The sequence below is a fragment of the Perca flavescens genome, chromosome 12 (genome assembly GCF_004354835.1).
Source record: "Perca flavescens isolate YP-PL-M2 chromosome 12, PFLA_1.0, whole genome shotgun sequence".
Classification (NCBI taxonomy): Eukaryota; Metazoa; Chordata; class Actinopteri; order Perciformes; family Percidae; genus Perca; species Perca flavescens.
Window position 1 is genome coordinate 10858815 of NC_041342.1, and position 21249 is coordinate 10880063.

At 40.6% G+C, this 21249-nt stretch overlaps 1 protein-coding gene across 1 annotated transcript in view; it reads left to right on the forward strand.

The window, feature by feature from the left end:
• The window catches only part of LOC114565246 (uncharacterized), a 37257-nt gene that overhangs the window by 1845 nt on the left and 14163 nt on the right, over window positions 1-21249 (forward strand). Inside the window, exons 2-34 of the mRNA XM_028593170.1 lie at window positions 2203-2229; window positions 2359-2423; window positions 3006-3059; window positions 5100-5153; window positions 5462-5521; window positions 5649-5690; window positions 5786-5851; window positions 7035-7106; window positions 7206-7289; window positions 7600-7671; window positions 8632-8706; window positions 9273-9329; window positions 9680-9748; window positions 10676-10747; window positions 10861-10917; window positions 11642-11701; window positions 11800-11874; window positions 11968-12033; window positions 12111-12179; window positions 12271-12342; window positions 12863-12928; window positions 13445-13510; window positions 13617-13688; window positions 13851-13913; window positions 14449-14520; window positions 14610-14666; window positions 15647-15718; window positions 15968-16030; window positions 16357-16419; window positions 16645-16716; window positions 16965-17004; window positions 17129-17180; window positions 17724-18138. Of these exons, the coding sequence (XP_028448971.1) occupies window positions 2370-2423; window positions 3006-3059; window positions 5100-5153; window positions 5462-5521; window positions 5649-5690; window positions 5786-5851; window positions 7035-7106; window positions 7206-7289; window positions 7600-7671; window positions 8632-8706; window positions 9273-9329; window positions 9680-9748; window positions 10676-10747; window positions 10861-10917; window positions 11642-11701; window positions 11800-11874; window positions 11968-12033; window positions 12111-12179; window positions 12271-12342; window positions 12863-12928; window positions 13445-13510; window positions 13617-13688; window positions 13851-13913; window positions 14449-14520; window positions 14610-14666; window positions 15647-15718; window positions 15968-16030; window positions 16357-16419; window positions 16645-16716; window positions 16965-17004; window positions 17129-17180; window positions 17724-18138 (2403 nt within the window). The 5' untranslated portion in view covers window positions 2203-2229; window positions 2359-2369. The remainder of the gene's footprint in view (window positions 1-2202; window positions 2230-2358; window positions 2424-3005; window positions 3060-5099; window positions 5154-5461; window positions 5522-5648; window positions 5691-5785; window positions 5852-7034; window positions 7107-7205; window positions 7290-7599; window positions 7672-8631; window positions 8707-9272; window positions 9330-9679; window positions 9749-10675; window positions 10748-10860; window positions 10918-11641; window positions 11702-11799; window positions 11875-11967; window positions 12034-12110; window positions 12180-12270; window positions 12343-12862; window positions 12929-13444; window positions 13511-13616; window positions 13689-13850; window positions 13914-14448; window positions 14521-14609; window positions 14667-15646; window positions 15719-15967; window positions 16031-16356; window positions 16420-16644; window positions 16717-16964; window positions 17005-17128; window positions 17181-17723; window positions 18139-21249) is intronic.

The window sequence follows — 21249 nt, forward strand, 5'->3', positions numbered from 1 at the left end:
AAATTTGGAAGCACTAGGTTCAGTAACAGTGAAGCTATTGGATGTTATCCCCAATAAAAAATATTAAAAAATAATCTGAGCCTGCTTTCCCAACATAAGAAGGTGTGATTATGTTGGTAGGGAGGCCCTAGATATGTGGAGTGATTTTGGAAGAGCTAGACTCAATAACATTGACGGTATTGAATTTTTGGCAATAGAAATTCATAAAAAATAGGCTGAGGCCTATTTAAAAAAATTAGTCGATGTAGTATGTTCAGAGGGAGGCCATAGATGTGTGGAGTGATTTTGGAAGAGCTAGGCTCAATAACAGTGAAGCTGTTGAATTTTATCTTTGTATCCACTTTTCGTTTTGCACTTTGCAGACGGTCCCTAGATGCTCGGCTGAAAGCATAACGCTCACAGGGATGCATTGTATTCATCCACATAAGTAGAAGGTTCTTTTGGATGAAAACCGGGTTGTAGCTTGTTGTCTACCTTCCTACGGTTAGATAGAGCTGCCTATTGTGTAAGTAACACGTTTCATCTAAGATTTATTGAACCGTAAACACGTGAATCTTGCGAATCTGCCAATTTCTATCTAACTTTACCGAAGTACATTCTGACTTGTCACAGTAGGAAAATCCCAGGTGTTACTTTTAACATTAATGATGGCTGTGTTTAATTTAAGTACCCCAGTGAGCCCAAATGCACAATACCAGAGTGCTGTCCCAAAGGTATGCTACACAGGGGCGATTCTGGGATCAGACCTTTAGGGGGGGCTCAGCCCCTAATGAGAATGTGACACGGATACCCCCGCTAAATCAGTGCAGTGGCTGTGTCTCAAACCGCACATTTCTGCTAATGTGCACAGACCACTTACTGCCGTAGTGCCCACTTTGGATGGTTAGTGTTGTGATAAGACACTTACCGGAAATGACGAGCCCCGCCGCCTCTGAAAATCAGACGAAAATCTGTTAAACTGACCTTTGTTGATCTGAAATGATTTGATATGATATTTCTTTCTTAAAATGTTTTCAGAAACACGTTTCAGTTAACTATTTTTGTAAAATTTGAGATTGTATTCTGAACGAGCCACCATTATGCTCTGTTGTGAAATCCAGGAGAAGCCAGACCCATGTGACGCGTTCATCCAATCAGCTGCCGGTCGACGTCCCTGGTCCCTCCCCTTTCCGCTGCGTAGTCAAGATGGCGCCCATTTAGTGTGCGTAGTGTCCATCGGTCCACACTGAACTTTTTGACATCCGGGTACTTTCAGTGCACTGACTTTTTGCGTTATCTAGACTATATACTCAAAACTAAGTGCTTGAAGTGTGCAAGTAGGCGCTTTGAGACACAGCCAGTAATTTTATTAGCCAATAATCTCTGAGCTAGCTACTGAACAACAACGTCAGCTAACGTTTTTTGACACTATGATGTAACTAAATCTGACGCTTTATAAATCACAGTAATAACAACCAGTTTGACACTGTGTTCTAACATTAAGCAGTTTTAGTTATATACGTTAACATTTGATTTGATTCAATAAAATGACCAACTTCTTCTCTGGGGACTACCAACGTTAGACTTCACAACCGCACTCCTGCTCTCCATCTGACAGATCAGATATAGACTCAGCCTAAGGCGGGAGTCTGGCACAACCTCCTCCGATTGGCCAACACTACGTTTCTGTTGACCCTTTCCTTGACCGGGTTACAGGTGCATAGCATCGGCGACAGCCACACAGGAAATTAAAGCTGTTTCAAACCCTTTGAACCTGTAACTATTTGTCCTCTGTCACTAATAGACAAGTTTGCAAACTCTAGCTTGAAACAGATTTTTCAGCCCCCCTAAAAAGGGTCTAAAATCACCAATGATGCTACATACTAATTCTAAGCAGGAGTGTATTACAAAAAGTCAGTGTGCAAACAAACAAGATGCTTGATTTTAATCACTAATGTCCCACTAATGCAATGGAATGGACAAAGGAAATGGAGGAGCTGCTCACTGCTGCAAAACATAACAAGAAATTGCGGGACGTAGCGACTTAGTAGCTTGAGGTAACCTTGGAAAATAAAAAAAAGGTTTTTTTTTACAATCTTTGGGAAAACAAGCTCACTCCTTAGTGCTGGGCTCACCATACCACAGATGGAAATATAACCTAACCTACTGTAGGCCTATCATATACACAATACATACTCTTCTTTCTTTCTTCTCTGTTCACAGCCGAAGCCTCCCCAAAAGCCTGCAGAGGTACTGTAATAAAGCCAAAGCTCTAGTTAGTATGTTTGTTTGCTGAAGTGAACATGCCACGACATCAACATAGGTTATTTTAAATATGACTTCAGGAAGGCTTCACATTTCAGTCAACTGTCTTTACAGATAAAAAAGAAATGACCCAAAGAGAGAAGCCAACTGCCATGGAGCCTCAGCGACCTAAAGATGCTGTAAGTCCAGCATCGAGAATCGTTTTATCTTTGGTTAATGTATTCAGAACATCAAACCATACCTGGAGGACACCACGAATCTTGTATAGACCTGTAGACCTGTGGTCGGCCAACATATCTTAATCATCACTTTTACAGATTCCAAATACTGATACAAGCTGGCTTCTATTATTATCAGCACAACAATATCAGAAGTGATTTCAGCCTGAAACACTTAACTTTTCTCCCCTCCATTATCTGCAAGCATTTTTGTTTGTTTTTCATACAACTTTATTATATCTTTACAAGAGTCAATAGAAAAACAGAAAGGAAAAAAGGAGAATTTTCCTCTTTAGAAGATTACATTTGATTTGCAAATCTTTTTTTTTTCCAAATATAATTTTTTAGGCCTTTATTTATGTAGGACTGTTGAAGAAATTAAAGGGGAGAGAGAAGGGGAATGACATGCAGCAAAGTCAGAGTTGAACCTGCGGCCACTGCGTCGAGGAGTACACATACTGCATGGGCACCTGCTCTACCAGGTGAGCTACCTAGGCGCCCAGGACTCAACTTTTTTTAAACAGATTTGGTTTTTCTGTGCAGGACGTGATTCACACACGATACCGAATGAAAAAAGCAGCAACAACAAACAATGAGGTATTTACTTTATATGTTGTTTCTTTTGCTGTTATTTATGTTTTACTAGAGGGACAGAGACAAATGAAAGGCGGGGCGGGAATGAAATATTACAAAGGTCTTTATATGTTGAGCTTGCATGTGAAACTATCTAGGCAAACTTAAAAGACAAACGGGCACTTTTTCTTATTTCTGTCAGGTCCATTAAGTCAAGAACAACGCAGACAATAAAAATGCTTTAGGACATTTTATTGAATAAATTACGAATTAAATTTGGCGGTATGGCTCTGTTCAGAGAAGGGGACAGCAGCAGAAGCATTAGAGGACGCTCGCACAGTTTAAAGGTCCCATGACATGGTGCGCTTTGGCTTCTTTTATATAGACCTTAGTGGTCCCTTAATACTGTATCTGAAGTCTCTTTTATATAGACCTTAGTGGTCCCCTAATACTGTATCCGAAGTCTCTTTTATATAGACCTTAGTGGTCCCCTAATACTGTATCTGAAGTCTCTTTTATATAGACCTTAGTGGTCCCCTAATTCTGTATCTGAAGTCTCTTTTATATAGACCTTAGTGGTCCCCTAATACTGTATCTGAAGTCTCTTTTATATAGACCTTAGTGGTCCCCTAATACTGTATCTGAAGTCTCTTTTATATAGACCTTAGTGGTCCCCTAATACTGTATCTGAAGTCTCTTTTAAAGAGACCTTAGTGATCCCCTAATACTGTATCTGAAGTCTCTTTTAAAGAGACCTTAGTGATCCCCTAATACTGTATCTGAAGTCTCATTCCCGAAATTCAGCCTTGGTGCAGAATTACAGCCACTAGAGCCAGTCCCACAATGAGCTTTCCTTAGTATGTGCCATTTCTGTGTTTGTAGCTATTGAGGAGGAGAGGGGGGGGGGCAAGGTGGAGGGTGGGGGTGTGGCCTCGACCAACTGCCACTTTGCTCGTTTGAAAGCCATGATGTCTCTCTCTTTCTCATGGGTGGGCCAAATTCTCTGGGCGGGCAAAGCAGAGAAAGAGGAGGTAACCTTGGTCCTTATGACCTCATAAGGAGAAGATTCCAGATCGGCCCATCTGAGCTTTCATTTTCTCAAAGGCAGAGCAGGATACCCAGGGCTCGGTTTACACTTATCGACATTTCTAGCCACTGGGCGACCATAGGCAGGCTGGGGGAACTCATGTTAATGTTAAAAAAAAAACTCATAAAGTGAAATTTTCATGCCATGGGACCTTTAAGACTGGTGAAAGCTAAACTATTCCCCCTATGAACAGAGCGGCAACAATGAAATAATTAAATTTTCAATTCAATTCAATTCAATTTTATTTATAGTATCAAATTATAACATAGGTTATCTCGAGACACTTTACAGATAGAGTAGGTCTAGACCACACTCTATAATTTACAAAGCCCCAACAATTCCAACAATTACAGTAATTCCCTCAAGAGCATATAGTCATGTATAACGTGACATAGAAGCCTATGTCACGTTATACATGACAAGGTGGAGCAGGGGAGGAGGTGGGTTGCATAGATGCGAGCAGCAAGCAGTTAGGAGCAAACTAAAGCAGCTTTAAGTAGGGCGCCCTGTTTGAGTGTAGCCATTTAGCAGCGAGGGGAGTTGACCAGCTGATGCGCTGATGCAGATCAGCTGCTGCAGCTCAGCTGATGCGACCGTGTTGTTGGCCAATAGCGGTTAGCAGCGTCTTGACTACTTGGCCTGACAGAACTGACGCTCAATATCATTTGATTTGATATTAAAACAAATCAAACTGGGCATTGTGATGTCTGAGTTGTTGAGACATACCTCTGGTTTCACTTCAGCTAGGGGCCTTTGTAGTCATATGCCTAAATTTAGGTCACTGTATTAAACAAATCAGTGTAATTATTTAATATGTGGGTTCACATGTGAAAATCTAATTATATATACACACACGGACTATAATATTAATAACAGGTATTCTGCTTACTGTTGCCATACACTTTGTGAATTATCCAAATTGTCTTATACAATTATTTTTTTTAAAGTTTATAATAACCATTTTCCATCTGTGTCAGGCTACTGGAAACTATATACAAACTCCTGTGGTTCCTCCCAGACCCACAGAACAGGTACCGTACACCCACATACTCCAGATATGTATTAATACTCATCAATGCTGTCAAAATTCCGTTCGACATCCACACAGGTGAATGATTTTCATGTTTAAAGCCAAGCACAGAGCCGTTAATTGAATATTGTGTGAATGTGTGTGTTTGTTTCATCTCAACAAACAACAAAGATTTCGGATTGATATTTAGATAACGAGCAACCTTTAGAGTAACGAATCACTCAGAGCTACACACGCTTTCATGTTTCTTCCTGTTCCAAATATATTTTTTGTATCGTTCCCTTACGAGTTTTTTGTGTCTGTGTGCAGAAACTTAACGCCACAACCAGATACAGCCAACTCAGGAAGGTACAGGCTGAGGACACACTGGTATATACACACACACACACACACACACACACACACACACACACACACACAAAACCGTGAAATATCACGTTCCTTCTTGGTTGTTTTTATTAATTTCTAAATCAGTGTTCTTTCTCTTCCTCATCAGAGCCAATCAGAAGTTCCCAAAGATAAAGTGGACTCCAAACAGGTATTACAGCTGGAGTTGTTAACATGCAGCTCTGAGCAAATTTTTTAAGCAGTATATAAAATATCTTCTCTTTATTTACGTGTGCTTTGTTTTAGAGTGATCAGTCGGTCCTGGCTGGATTGTTTCGAGGGAGCCAAAAGGAGAAAACACCTTCGTTCACTGTAAGAAATGCACCTGCAGCTCTTCTCTGCAATATCAATGACCAGCAGGCAGACAGCCATTCAACTATTGTATATGCTTTTTTTACACCGCAGGGTGTTACTAGTTATTGTTACTTATAACTTAACACCTACAATTATGAATAAATATAGAAAATTATACCATGAACAATCCACAACCAAATATAATTTATAACATTATCCATTCTTTTTCATTTTTGTGTAGTCTTTTAACTTTGTTTCACCAGTAAAAGTGATGGTGACATAGTATGAAGAAAAAAAAGTAATTCCTGTCATTGTTAATCTGGAGTTTAATACACAATATTTTAGGTGTCTGCATACACAATTTCAAATTACACCTGCCATCCAATAATGAATGAGACTTTGCCATGATAGAACTGATGGTCATAAATTGGCTCATTCATTTACCAAAATACATTGCTACATCTATTTTGATATGGACATCATCTTATAAATGTTGATACACATGTGATTTTACAAGTACCTAAATATATACTAAATCATACACTGACTGGAGGATCAACAGCTGGGTCAAATCCTGCATCCCTTTTGGCTTTTTATGACCTTTCCAGCAAGATAAGTGTTTATTTAGTCAATAAAGTACAAACATATAAGGATAAAAATATCAGAAAAAATATATATAAATAAGAAATTAATATACCTTAAATATATACAAATGTGTATAAATGTTTCAATAACTGGCATATCTTAGTCAATTTTGTACAATAAGTTGATCAATGTAAGAGACTTTCACAATTATCAAACAGAAGAAAAAAGACATTAAGCATAAACATGTACAATGGGATAAACAAAATATGCATGCAAATGTACATTGTTTTAAAGATTATCTGCCCAGAAGATATAAAGCAGAATGTGTCTTTTTAGTTACACTTGAAGGTATCTACGTAAGAGTGACATGACACTGTCATGTACGTGTCATAAACATTATAAAGTCATAAACGTTTATGACATAACGCTTCTGTCATTAAGTGTCATTCGGTTTTTGTCATGACAAGTTAGGGTTAGGGTTAGGGTTCATGTGTCATGACAGTGTAATGTGTTCATGCCAGTATCATGTCACTCTTATGTAGAGTGTTACTGTTTTTTTTAATTGCTTTTAATCAGCCGTTGTTGACTGTTTGCTTGATTTTTCCTTCCTCCTCAGAGTTACCTGATCCAGGACAAAGAGGAAAAATCTGCTAATGTCCCGGCCAAACAGGCTCCTGGCAGCAAACCGGTATGTCTGTGTGTGTGTGTGTGTGTGTGTGTGTGCGTGCGTGCATGCGTGTGTTCAGGATGATCATATTGTGCTGAAGATGGTTGACTCTTCTCTAAGGCCAGCAGTGAGCTGAGCCCAGATCCCAGCGCAGAGGAAACCGGCTCAGAAAAGGAACAGGAGAAGAATGCCGAACCTAAACAGGTGAGACATTAGCAGATTTGACTGCCTCCGCTCATGTTAACAAGCCGGTTCTACTCCTGCTTTTTCCAGACAAACAAAATCATTATTCAGTCACTGTTTTGATATCTAAGTCATTCTTTTGAAAATCAGATTACTTTAAAAGTGCTCAAATGAAAGCCACCAGGTACACTTCCTTTTAACGCCCAATAAATAACTCAGAAGTACACACTGACTAGTAGATTGTCCTGTAAAAAGGCCCCTCATCGACCTGACCTTGGCCAAAATAAATCTCTATAACCGAACGTGTGCACAATATTTCTGTCTGTTTCAGGAAAAAGGGGGAATATTCAGCGGGATGTTCAAGAAGTCTCTGAAACCACCAAAAGCTGCCCAAACTGACGAGGTGACGTAGCTGAAAAAACAAACCTTATGCAACTTCATTCAAAAAGAGCCAATAAGGTCACATCAGTAGTATAATCCAGTGGTCTGATAATCATATTGAACCAGTTAATTTTTGTCTTTTAGGACCAACAGTCATAATACATACATACATGATAACCTATCGGGCAGCAATGATAATATGTCTGAAAACTGGTGACCTGGATTTTAACTGCAGCGTTTTTGCCTTGGAAGTTAATTGGGTGGGGGCTGAATCGTATATTGCTTTGAACCCTCCCCTACACTGAGAAAAACAATGCAACACCCCAACTCAACCAATATTTCAAGCATAATGTGTTATGGAACAATCATTTTTACATAGTGCAATTTGCACAGACTGTAATTAGCAATTGTCAAAGTTGTGAAAAACATAAGAAATGGTGGTTTGTGTTTACCATTACCTGCCTTTTTCCAGTTGCTCTCTATTTGTGAACCATGTGAACAAAACGGTGCACTCTTTAGAAATAATGTTTAATCCCTACTAACTATAAAGATCTAAGTCAACTTTTTCTCAAAACTGACTTTAAGCTTTTACTGGCTCCTATAATGAAGAAACATGATATTTGTCCTCTGCATATGGTAACAGGCACTTATGGTCCTGGAAGCAAAGAAAAGGCATTGTTTTTTTGTTTTCCAATGAATCTCGCAAGAAAAATGACTTAAAATATAAATCTTCCTCAAGAAAAAACTAAAGAGTCTTCATTGCTCTTCCAAAACAATGGACTGCCCTTCCTTTAAAAAATACATAACTTTTCTGACCCCTACAATGTTTTCATTAAAAATGTCTAGCATTACATATTTCTCTTCTGTGTCCCGCACAAATTATCATTGAAACAATTTTAGTCAAAGCATTCTCACAAGGTAGCAAGTAACTCAAACAAAGGAAAGGCTTTGACAGGGAGTTTTTTTCTTTTTCTTCACGTAGCCGGAGAAAGGAGGCCTTCTCAGTGGAATATTAAAGAAATCTCCCAAACTGTCTGAGGCCCCCCGACTGGAGGAGGTAAAACATTTACACGCTTAAAGGTGCTCTAAGCGATGTCACGCGTTTTTTAGGCTACAACATTTTTTTGTCACATACAGCAAACATCTCCTCACTGTCCACTAGCTGCCTGTCCCCTGAACACACTGTAAAAAAATCGCAGTCTCTGTAGACAGCCCAGGCTCCACAAACGCCAACAAAAACAATCTGCACCAACCTGCACCACCAAACATAACAAACGACAAGAAGGATTTGGGGGTGGGGGTTGGGGGGTTAGTGGAAGGGAGGGGCGAGCTAGCCTCCGTTTAGTTTGACGTCAACAAGAAGTGACGTCACCTAACATCGCTTAGAGCACCTTTAACTATCACTTTTAAAGCCTTGAATCTATGGACTGGTGAGTCTTCATCATCAAACTGACAGATCCTTCCCACGGACCCACTGAAACTACACAAGTCACCACCAACATGAGAACAAGCGTGAGCTCAAATATCTGCAGCTCCATAGATGCAAGATAAGAAGGCTCAAAATTTTGAAATTCAACAAAATAAGTTGTCGGTTTGCTTTAACGTGTGTTCTGCTCTCTGCAGGGGAAAGGTGGTTTGTTCAGTGGACTCCTCAGAAAGACTCCCCAAACAACTGGAGAGGTACAGCTTCTCAAACACAAGTGTAGCTTTCATGGAGGCACGCTGTAAACACTGTAAACACAAAAACAGCTGCTTTATTGTTGTATTAACCCAACTGTTCACTGTGCGAACAAAGCTAGAAGGGTTATTTTGAGAGAATGGAAACTTTTCTCTCTTTATTTGGAGGAGATTAGGTACTCCTCATCAAAATAAGAGTTTATTTGCAAAATGTCATGTGCAAACATTTTCTCAATTACATTGTTTTGTGATCGAAATCGAAATCAAATTTCAATTAATTCCACAGCCCTAACAGACATTGAAATATTCTTGCTGCTCTCTTGTTTCTGATTCTTTTTTAATTCTTGCTTCAGGCGATTCTATCGGCGCAGAAAGATCTCTCAGCCAGCTATGACAGTCTCTCTGAAGCTGCTAACACAAAGGTCCGTTTGGTTGTAAAAACACTCTGTGATCAGTGGAAATCTGTCTGTTATTCACCTTGTGACAAGCATTTTCCCCTATTTTCTAACATTATAGACCAAAAGATGAATCGATGAATGGAGAGCAGAATCGGCTGATTAATAAATTAGTAAAATAATCTTTATTTGCAGCCCTACTTGTGGCTCAAATCTAATGTGGTAATGAAATGTGCTACCTGTATGTTACAGTGGTACATGTAATGCCCTTCATTCTATCATTTCCCCTTTTTATAACCAGGTAATGCATCTCTTATTTTCAAGAGAAACCTCGCGAAGACAGTAGCATTGCAAACAGTGTTATAAACAAATAAATTATGCAAACAACATGAACACACTAAAAGAATTGTCACACAACACAAAAGACTGTAGGCAGCATCCAGTTAAGATGCATTACCAGGTATGAGTTTAAAAACAATACATTTAGAAGCAAACAGGTTGACAAAGAGTGCATCTTATCTTATTACTGACTGTAATTTCACTTCAATGCATTTCTGGACTTTTATTTTGTTTCTTTAGATCTCATTATATCTATTTTAATTGATTTTATTTTCCTTTTTATTGTGTTTTTAGATGTCATTCTAATTGATTTCTCATTTTTATGCAAACCATCATTACTATTAATACAAATACCTTATTTTTCTTTTCTTTTTTACACATACATTCAGTGTACCTGGGTTATGTTTGGTTATGTAAAAAGATATGCATATATACATATATTATCCATGCATGTATATTTGTATTGTATACATTTCATTTAATTTTTTTCTAAGGAGTTACCTGTCTTTCTGATTGTAGTTTCATGTGCTTTTTTAATTGATCCATATGTTCCCTGTCTGGAAGAGGGAATGTAAATATGAGTATAAATTAATAACCATGTCATCTGTGTTTCAGGAGAAAGGAGGTGCGTCCAGCGGATTATTCCAGAAGCCGTCCAGACGTGCAGATGGGCCTCCTACAGAGGAAGTAAGAAGTCTCTGTTTTCAGTCCTCCCTTTGCATTAGCTGTAACAGATCACTGTTCGTGATGAAACCTCAAAGCTCCGTAGTGTGTAACAGATTGTTTTTATCTTTTCTCAGGAAACTCAGTCACATGTCGATGAGCTCTCAGGCAGCAGTGATGCTCTTAACACCAAGGTGAGTTTTTTATGCATCATTTAGAAATGGTCCTAAATCGTTTTACTTAAAGAAAGAGCACTCATTTGTCTGAAAATAAGGAGGAATATTTAGTGGAATTTTCAAGATAACTCCCAAACCTGCAGAAGCTGCTCAATGTGAGGAGGTAAAAGCATCATTTGTCCACCTGTTTCAACTGTTTTAACACAATCCGACTCTTTAACTTCAGATTCATATTTTCAACATTTGAGGGATGCTTGGAAGCCTTTTAATGATCATTTTTAAATTGTCCTGCCTCATTACCCATTTGGCTACCAGGATATCTGAAACTTTTTGACAGATTCAAATTTGGTGTAATATTGGGGATAACAATGATGCAGATTGGTGCAGATTTAGTGTTACTTGTAAGAGAGTTCTTGACATCATATTTGAATGTTTATACTATTTTCACATGGAAATATAGCAAATGTATCCCATGATTGTCGATTATGTGTATTAATGCAAAACCATGCTTAGATCTTCATAAAAGTGTTTTCTATCACTCCTTCCTATTGATAACAGGTAACACCTTCTGATACAAACTGTGATTCATTATAATTAACAGTATACAGTAAAGTTTTTACCAGGAATATTTTGTAAAACGGTAAATTACCAGTGACCTTTGTATCATTTATTTTAAATGTTAATTTAGTATTCCCAGATAACATTTGTTTGCTACCACCGCTTTTGAAAACCCTTTTTTCAGATCGACTCTCCTGACAGGGAGCTGTTAACCAGCACCGATAATTTACCTGAGAACAAACAGGTTAAAATACTTAAAATCAAATATGATTAATGACTTTTCGACAAAACAGCATTTAGATTTGTACTAAATACTCTTTTTTTACATATGTATTTCATCAGGAGAAAGGTGGAGGGCTGTTCAGCAGACTCCTCAAAAAGACTCCCAAAGCATCGGGAGAAAGCACAGAGTCACCGGTGAATCAGTGTTTCCTGGATGAGCAATGAGTTTCTGAACCTGCGACACAATTTCACCCGTTTAAAAAAAAAAAATCAAATTGTGTGTTTCAGGAACGAGAAGTTCCGAAAGAGCAGTCGGTCAGCAATGACAGCCTGTCTGAGAATAACACCATGAAGGTGAGCAGAATAATGCAACAGCTTGTTGATGAAATGCCTTTAGAGGGAGCATTCACTAACACCAATTTATGTTTTAGGAGAAAACTATTTTTAGCAACATTTTTAAGAAGCCACAGAAACCAGCAGAGGGCGCTGCAGCAGACAAGGTGCTGTGATTTGATTCATTTAATTAATTTTGTCATTTTTGCAGAGGATGGAGTAGATATTTATTTTTACTGTTTTCTGGGTTGAATTCAGGAGCTGGAGGTGAACAGAGAAAAACGGTTATCTGTGAGCTGTGAGAATTTGTCTGACACCACCATCCCAAAGGCAATTCAGTTTTTCCAAAATAATCCTCTTTCTGTTTCACTGTGGAACTGAAACCAGATCTCAGACATCAGATTGCATCTTGTCTGGTCATTATCTCTGTTGTGCATGTGTATTCAAACCTGTATGTAATCAAATAATCTTAGTTTGTAGTGCTTTTAGTAAAAAAGTGCTTCACACAACACAATAATAATAATAATAATAATAATAATAATAATAATAATAATAATAATAAATGGTAAATAAAATACATTAAACTAGACCAGATTAAAAATAAATACATACACACATACTCCACCACCACCTTTGTATTCTCATTATATCTTATTAACAATTTACATGTTTTAAATGAATTTGGCCCAGATTTATTTAATACCACGGAAATTCATAAAACCAGTGTGTGCAAAATCTGATTCACTGTGATCCTGGAAGCAGGTGTAGCTTTTGACTTTTGATTTTGAATTTGAATTGATTTTTGAAGTTTAATTTTTCTTTTGTTTCCTTTGAAAAATCTGTGTCGTAGGAGAAAAAAGGCGGCCTGCGGGGCATCTTTAAAAAATCAGCCAGTACTGACAACCTGTTTGACGAGGTGAGTGTCCATCCCGAAACCCTTAAAATACGTAAATTTTCACCAGGCCTGATGCGACTGACAATTTTGGGGAGTTTTTGAGTATGTTAAGCCCCTCAAAAAGGCGATTCATTAGTGTCAATAGGGCCTTCGACCATAATAATAAAAAATATTTACAAGTAAATACACAATAAGTGTAGTAAAAATAATATTTCTCTTTGAAATGTAGTGGAGTAGTGGCATAAAAGAAAAGACTCAAGTAAAGTACAAGTCCCTAAAATTTGTACTTGAGTGAATGTACTTAGTAACATTCCACCACTGACTGTAATGTTTACTATGGCACATCACAGCCTGATGTAGTTTTCACTTACACAGACTGTGTCTGTGTTGAATGTTTTCAGGAGAAAAGTATTTTCAGTGGCATGTTTAAGAAGACTGATAAACCAGCAGTTGGGACTACAACATGAAGTTTACATTATATCACACCATTTCTCTAGACTTTGTATTGGAGTTTTATTTTCTGTTTTCTGCGTTTAGGAATCAAACGAGGATGAGGAGTTATCTGCCAGCTGGGAAAATCTGTTAGAAGCAAACACATACAAGGTACAAATGTTGTCAGACGATCACAATCTCAGCCTGTTGTTCTTTATTCTGCTGTTGGTACAGTAATTATTTTAATATTAACGTGTGAATGTTTCTTATGTTTCAGGAGAAGACTGGAGGACTGGCAGGGATCTTCAAGAGGTCTTACAAACCAGCTGCGCGCTCGATCGCTAATGAGGTGACCAACTCCACTCTTTTTATTTTTTCCGATGGCGATGTATGTGGTTACCCGCTGTTTAGTATGTCTGTAAAAGCTCTTTTTGCCATTTTAAGATAATCCTTTTGTGGTAAAATTACCTTCAACAAGTTTAAACCAACCAGATTGCTTTCTGTTTTCCAGGATCCTCTCAGTGACACATTGGAGTTGTCCACCAGCTGCGGCAGCCTCGCAGAAACTGCCGAGGTGAGACCTACTCCGAGTCTGTGGATGCACTCTGCAACTTGCTGAGCAACGCTAAGATTACTTTCATGAATATATTTTTGGTCATTTTGGTGAATAGCAGCCTACTTTTAAGATGTAGCCTGACAAGCCAGACCCACATCAAGAAGTTGGGTCTGGGAACTCACCATTAACAGGGCTCAATCCGAGGGGCAGGATAAATGGTTGTCTTTCACATTCCCTCTGCACGCAGTAGGATAGTGCTACAACCACGCAGCGCAACGAAGAAGGTAGCGAAGCTAGTTGATAGATTAAACTTTTGTTAAAATTTTAACCCTTCCTTTCTCAATATCTTCTGCCAGCAAAGATTTAAAATTGATTTTAAATGCCATTATTGTTTTATATTTACATCTAGTAGGTTTTGGGCCCTGTGTTCATCTTTCTTTTTTATGAAAGGGTTTCCCAACAACCTCACCCAAAAGTTTGGGTGATAATAACTCATAACACTGACATTTTAAAGTAAGTGAATTCATTTTTATTTTGTATTTTTATTTTAAAGGATAATCTTTCAGCAGTTGGTGAATTGTCGAATAGTAACGATAATCTTTCTGAAGCTAAAAGCACCACGAAGGTGAGTCTTGATGTAGAGTTATTAATTATTGTGTTGGATTGTATCAGCATATTTGGCTTTTTTAAATGAATGTTTTATTTTTCTAACAGGAGAAAAAAGGAGGGTTGGCTGGAATGTTCAGGAGGACACCCAAAACAGAACAACAGGTACAATATTATCAGCACAGAAAGGCATGAAATTTATGTTTACATACACTCGTATAGAATCAGTAGTAGATGGAACAATAGTAGTTAGATTCAGTATCATTGTGGTAGTAGTCGCGCATAGCCAGACCTTTCTCCGCAGCGCTGTGTCAGTGCTGGAGTATGGTCTGGTTACACCAGCTTATTATTCTGGGATATGGAGGAAAAAAACACTCTGGGTTCTTTGAATTCTTTGGACCAATCACAATTGTCCTGGGTGGCGCTAAGCCCCGGATGCAGCAACGGTGCCCTTCATAGCAAATCATAGCGGAGATAGAGAAAAGCACGCGCCGGATGTCAGGCTTTATCCCAGCACTGTACAGAAGCCAGACTATAGTGGTAGTAACCTAAAGATAAGTAGGGTTAATCAGGAATACAGTTTTGATTTAGATACATTCCAATCTGTACATTTGAGATTGAGCCAATGAAGTAACTGAAGAAATACAAAACAAAAAACTAGATTTGGGCGATATGGAAAAACTCAAATATCACCATATTTTTGACCAAATACATCGATGCCAATATTGTAGGGTTGACTATTGGTATTTCACAAAATATTTACACAATAAGAGTTTTGATAAATAATCAAACCAATATTGTCGATATAATGACTAAGTGGGTAAAGGCAAATAATAAAACAGGTAGAACTGTCTGGTAAGTTCAGAAAATCACATCACTTTACTGTAATGCAGCCTTTAAAACCAGGAAAAGACAACACTTGTGTCATATCACGATATTACAATATCCAAAATTTAAAACAATATCTAGCCTCATACGTATATACCGATGCCGATAGACTATCAATATATTGCCCAGCCCTACAAAAAACTGTTTAAAATGCTAATAATATGTATGAACACAAAGAGTTAGCATTGCGAGACGATCCACTCCTGGATAATGTGTCTGTGCAGCTGTTCAGCATTTATCTCTGCCTTCTTTTGCAGGAAAGCGAGGACATGGAGGCACCGGAAGGAGGCGGGCTGAGACGCAGGAGAACCATCAGCAAGAAAAGACAAGTGAGTTGTTGTTCGCTTTAAAGAAATATCCAGAGACGTGACGGAGAGTCGCAGGAGCAAGAACCAAAGTGTATTTCAACAGCTGTACCACTCTGTGGTTTATCTTAATACAGTTTACAACACTTCAACGGTGACAGGAGCTGAACTTTGTGATCATTCTTCTCTTGCTTCTCCAGTTTGAGCTCTTAACTTTGATGTTAAAGTACTTTTCTGTTTGACGACCTCGTCTTTTCTTGTTATGTTTCTCAGGTTGTGTCATTCCGAGTCAAGAAAACTCTTCCCAAAATACAGAAGCTTGATCTACCTTCACAGGTATGTACTCATCTCATCTAGTTGTTCCACAGTTATAACTCACTTAGCTGTTTTGCACCCTGCTCCTGCCCTTTAACTATGTTACCACAGAGAGATCTAAAACTAAGAACAAATATGGATGTTAACACTGAGAAATAAACTTAAGTCTTAAGGATCAGTCAAAGAGGTTCATAAGAAGTTGTGCTGGGTAATTTCTTTTGTTCTATCTTTTAAGCATGCTTCGTCCTCCTTTTAAATTCATATTTCCTTTAATTGTTTACTGGTTTTATTAATAATGTGTTAACGTTCTTTTTAATGACAGGAATTGTTGTTTTCTTCCACCACAGAGTTCAGACAAGATGCCTGTTATTGAGGAGGCTGTAGAGCTGCAGGAGCTGAACCGAGCACAGGTTAGCATGATATTATAAAGTAGATATACGGAAGAAAATGAATCCAACCAAGCCTAAATCTTAACTAAACATAAATTTTTGTGAACGGTTGGGGAAGATGTTGGGGTTTTTCACCAGTGGGAGAAAGAATTAACAGACATACAGAAAGAATGGTAGTGACCCTAGTTTCAGATACCAACCCTTTAAACTGAATATTGTGTAACAGAGTTGTTGTTTGTTTTCCAGGAGAGCACAGTAGAGGTCCAGACTTTGGAGATGGCAGCTTACCCTACTGAAGACAACCCTCTGGAATCTGAGGTCGGTTTGTTTGGGCCGCTTTTACACACACTTCGGTTTGATTAATTTGTTCCTTTGGTAGTACACAGAGAAAGTAAAAAGTTCAGTGCATCTCAGTTTTAAATGCTTCTGAAAACCCCTGTATTCACATGCTGATACACATGTTTCCATTCCAAAGGCTTTCGATTAAAAAAAAAAAAAAATATATATATATATATATATATATATATATATATACAGTATATATTGATAAGTGTCTCTGTTTTCAGGAAAATGATGATTTGATGGAGTGGTGGAACACAGTCAAAGGTCAGTATGATTATACACACACACACACACACACACACACACAAAAAGAATGTTTCTTTTAATTTAAAAGAAATCAGCACTAACAAACAGTATTAATTGTTTTAATTCTGCTGCCGGTTTCTAGGATGGGCAGAGTGGAACGAGACGTCTAATTTCCACGAGGATGATGAGCAAATGTAAATGTAGTTTCTTAATTTTAATAATTTTTCATTCAAATTTAGCCACAAGATGTTATTTTGACACTCTGGGGATATTTCCATCAGATCTATAGCAAGCCCCCTCACTTAAACCAGGAAGCTCGACTCATAATAGGCAAGAGTCAATTTTAGCAAAAACTAAAAAATTTTAAACTGACCTAAATTATCTAACCATTTAAATTAATCCATCCAACAATTTTCTGCTGCTTATCCAGGTCCAGCTTCTGGTAATATCATTAATTATATTATCAGTAATTATTGTTATAAACTGCGGGGAAGCACTGAAAATGAATGTGAATAATAATAAATAATTCTAGGCCACATCGTGCCTACTGGTTTTCCATCATACATTCATCTTTTAAGCCAAAAAGTCCATGTTTTGCCTTGTCCACCTACAGATGTCACTTGGGACACATGCGCATAGGAAATTGCTTTTTCTTTCTACAAGCATCTAGCTTTAAACTTACCAAATACACCATCTGGTGAGTTTCAAGCCTTCACAGCTCTCTTGTGTCTCTGCAGGTCGATGGAGCAGGCAGCTGACCGTGTCTACATGGCAGCCCGTCTCTTTGTGCGTCTTTTCAACAAGCGGGGGGCATCCTTGCAGCGTGGCATCCTGGAGCTTTTGGCTCTGGCAGATGCTGCCGATGACTTCCACAAAAAAACGGTGAAAGCAGCTGTGGGTGGAGGGGTGGCCAGTGTTGCTGGCAGCCTGACAACAATCACGGGGCTCATTCTGGCGCCTTTCACCTTTGGCGCCTCTATTATCGTCACGGCGGTGGGGATCAGTGTGGCGACGGCGGGCAGCATCACCTCAGCAACAGCCAACATCACAGATACAGTTCACTCTAACATGGACCGTAAGAAGCTGGAGAAGATGATCCAGAGCTACCAGGAGGAGATCAGCGACATCAGGGAGTGTTTGGAGTTTGTGCAGGTGAGGAAATGTTTAAGTTTGTTCTTACATAATAAGACACAACGTGCCCAACTCACAATTAACCAGCACAACCTACAACCAGCACAACAAATACATCCCAACAGGGGGAGCCACAACCTTTCCAGACACAGTCAGAGTCTCAGATGTAGGATACTAAACTAAAACATTGTATTTAGTCCTGTAACAATTATTACATCATTGTCTAATTGACAATTTATTTTACATAATCACGGTTTCTTTGTTTACCCGTATTAATTGCTAACATTAATTTAGGTTAGTGTTAGTTGTTGGCCTCTCCGGGGACCATCACCTTATCGTGGTGGAGAGGTTTGTGTGTCCCTATGAACCTGAGGGCTGTGTTGTCTGGAGCTGTGTGCTCCTGGTAGGGTCTCCCAAGGCAAAGTGGTCTCAGGTGAGGGGCCAGACAAAGAATGGTTCAAAAACCCTATGAAACAACGTAGAAGAGGTGAAGTTACCCTGCCCGGAGGAAGCCCGGGTCCCCCCGTCTGGAGCCACTACTCACAAGCCCCCGGCTGAGCGCCGCTGCGTTGGACTTTACCCCGGTGGACAAGAGGGTCGCCTCCCTACGCCTGCGGGTTGTGGGGGGGAAAACTCTGACTGTTGTTTGTGCATATGCACCAAACAAGAGTTTGGAGTATTCGGCCTTCTTGGAGACCTTGACTGGGGTCCTGCATGGGGCTCCAGTGGGGGACTCCATTGTTCTGCTGGGGGACGTAAACGCGCACGTGGGCAATGATGGAGACACATGGAGAGGCGTGATTGGGAGGAACGGCCTCCCTGATCTAAACCAGAGTGGTTGTTTATTGTTGGACTTCTGTGCTAGTCATGGATTGTCTATAACAAACACCATGTTCGAACATAGGGATGCTCATAAGTGTACTTGGTACTAGAGCACCCTAGGCCAAAGGTCAATGATCGATTTTATAATCGTTTCATCTGATCTGAGGCCGTATGTTTTGGACACTCAGGTGAAGCGAGGGGCGGAACTGTCAACTGATCACCATCTGGTGGTGAGTTGGGTCATGGGGTGGGAGAAGACTCTGGACAGACCTGGTAAGCCCAAACGGGTAGTGCGGGTAAATTGGGAACGTCTGGAGGAGGCCCCTGTCCGACAGACTTTCAACTCACACCTCCGGCGGAGCTTTTCGTGCATCCCTGTGGAGGCTGGGGGCATTGAACCCGAGTGGACAATGTTCAAAGTTTCCATTGCTGAAACTGCGGTGAGGAGCTATGGTCTTAGGGTCTTAGGTGCCTCAAGGGGCGGTAACCCACGAACACCGTGGTGGACACCGGTGGTCAGGGAAGCCGTCCGACTGAAGAAGGAGTCTTTCCGGGATATGTTATCCCAGAGGACTCCGGAGGCGGTTGCAGGGTACTGAAGGGCCCGAAGGGCTGCAGCCTCTGCCGTGAAAGAGGCAAAGCAGCGGGTGTGGGAGAAGTTTGGAGAAGACATGGAGAAGGACTTTCGGTCGGCACCAAGGTGCTTCTGGAAAACTGTTTGCCACCTCAGGAGGGGGAAGCGGGGAACCATCCAAGCTGTGTACAGTAACTGGGACACTGTTGACCTCAACTGAGGAGGTAATAGGGCGGTGGAAGGAGCACTTTGAGGAACTCCTGAATCCGACTAATACGCCCTCTATGTTAGAGGCAGAGCTGGAGGATGATGGGGGATCATTGTCAATTTCCCAGGCGGAAGTCACTGATGTAGTCAAACAACTCCACAGTGGCAAAGCCCCTGGGATTGATGAGATCCGTCCAGAAATGCTCAAGGCTCTGGGTGTGGAGGGGCTGTCCTGGTTGACACGCCTCTTCAACATTGCGTGGAAGTCTGGGACAGTGCCAAAGGAGTGGCAGACCGGGGTGGTGGTTCCCCTTTTTAAAAAGGGGGACCAGAGGGTGTGTGCCAATTACAGGGGTATCACACTTCTCAGCCTCCCTGGTAAAGTCTACTCCAAGGTGCTGGAAAGGAGGGTTCGGCCGATAGTCGAACCTCAGATTGAAGAGGAACAATGCTGATTCCGTCCTGGTCGTGGAACAACGGACCAGCTATTCACTCTCGCAAGGATCCTGGAGGGAGCCTGGGAGCATGCCCAACCGGTCTACATGTGTTTTGTGGATCTGGAAAAGGCATATGACCGGGTCCCCCGGGAGATACTGTGGGAGGTGCTGCGGGAGTATGGGGTGAGGGGGTCTCTTCTCAGGGCCATCCAATCTCTGTACGACCAAAGTGAGAGCTGTGTCCGGGTTCTCGGCAGTAAGTCGGACCCGTTTCAGGTGAGGGTTGGCCTCCGCCAGGGCTGCGCTTTGTCACCAATCCTGTTTGTAATATTTATGGACAGGATATCGAGGCGTAGTCGGGGTGGGGAGGGTTGCGGTTCGGTGGGCTGGGGATCTCATCGCTGCTCTTTGCAGATGATGTGGTCCTGATGGCTTCATCGGCCTGTGACCTTCAGCACTCACTGGATCGGTTCGCAGCCGAGAGTGAAGTGGTTGGGATGAGGATCAGCACCTCTAAATCTGAGGCCATGGTTCTCAGCAGGAAACCGATGGAGTGCCTACTCCAGGTAGGGAATGAGTACTTACCCCAAGTGAAGGAGTTCAAGTATCTTGGGGTTTTGTTCGCGAGTGAGGGGACAATGGAGCGGGAGATTGGTCGGAGAATCGGCGCAGCGGGTGCGGTATTACATTCAATTTATCGCACCGTTGTGACGAAAAGAGAGCTGAGCCAGAAGGCAAAGCTCTCGATCTACCGGTCAGTTTTCCTTCCTACCCTCACCTATGGTCATGAAGGCTGGGTCATGACCGAAAGAACGAGATCCAGGGTACAAGCGGCCGAAATGGGTTTCCTCAGGAGGGTGGCTGGCGTCTCCCTTAGAGATAGGGTGAGAAGCTCAGTCATCCGTGAGGAGCTTGGAGTAGAGCCGCTGCTCCTTCGCGTCGAAAGGAGCCAGTTGAGGTGGTTCGGGCATCTAGTAAGGATGCCCCCTGGGCATCTCCCTAGGGAGGTGTTCCAGGCACGTCCAGCTGGGAGGAGGCCTCGGGGAAGACCCAGGACTAGGTAGAGGGATTATATCTCCAACCTGGCCTGGG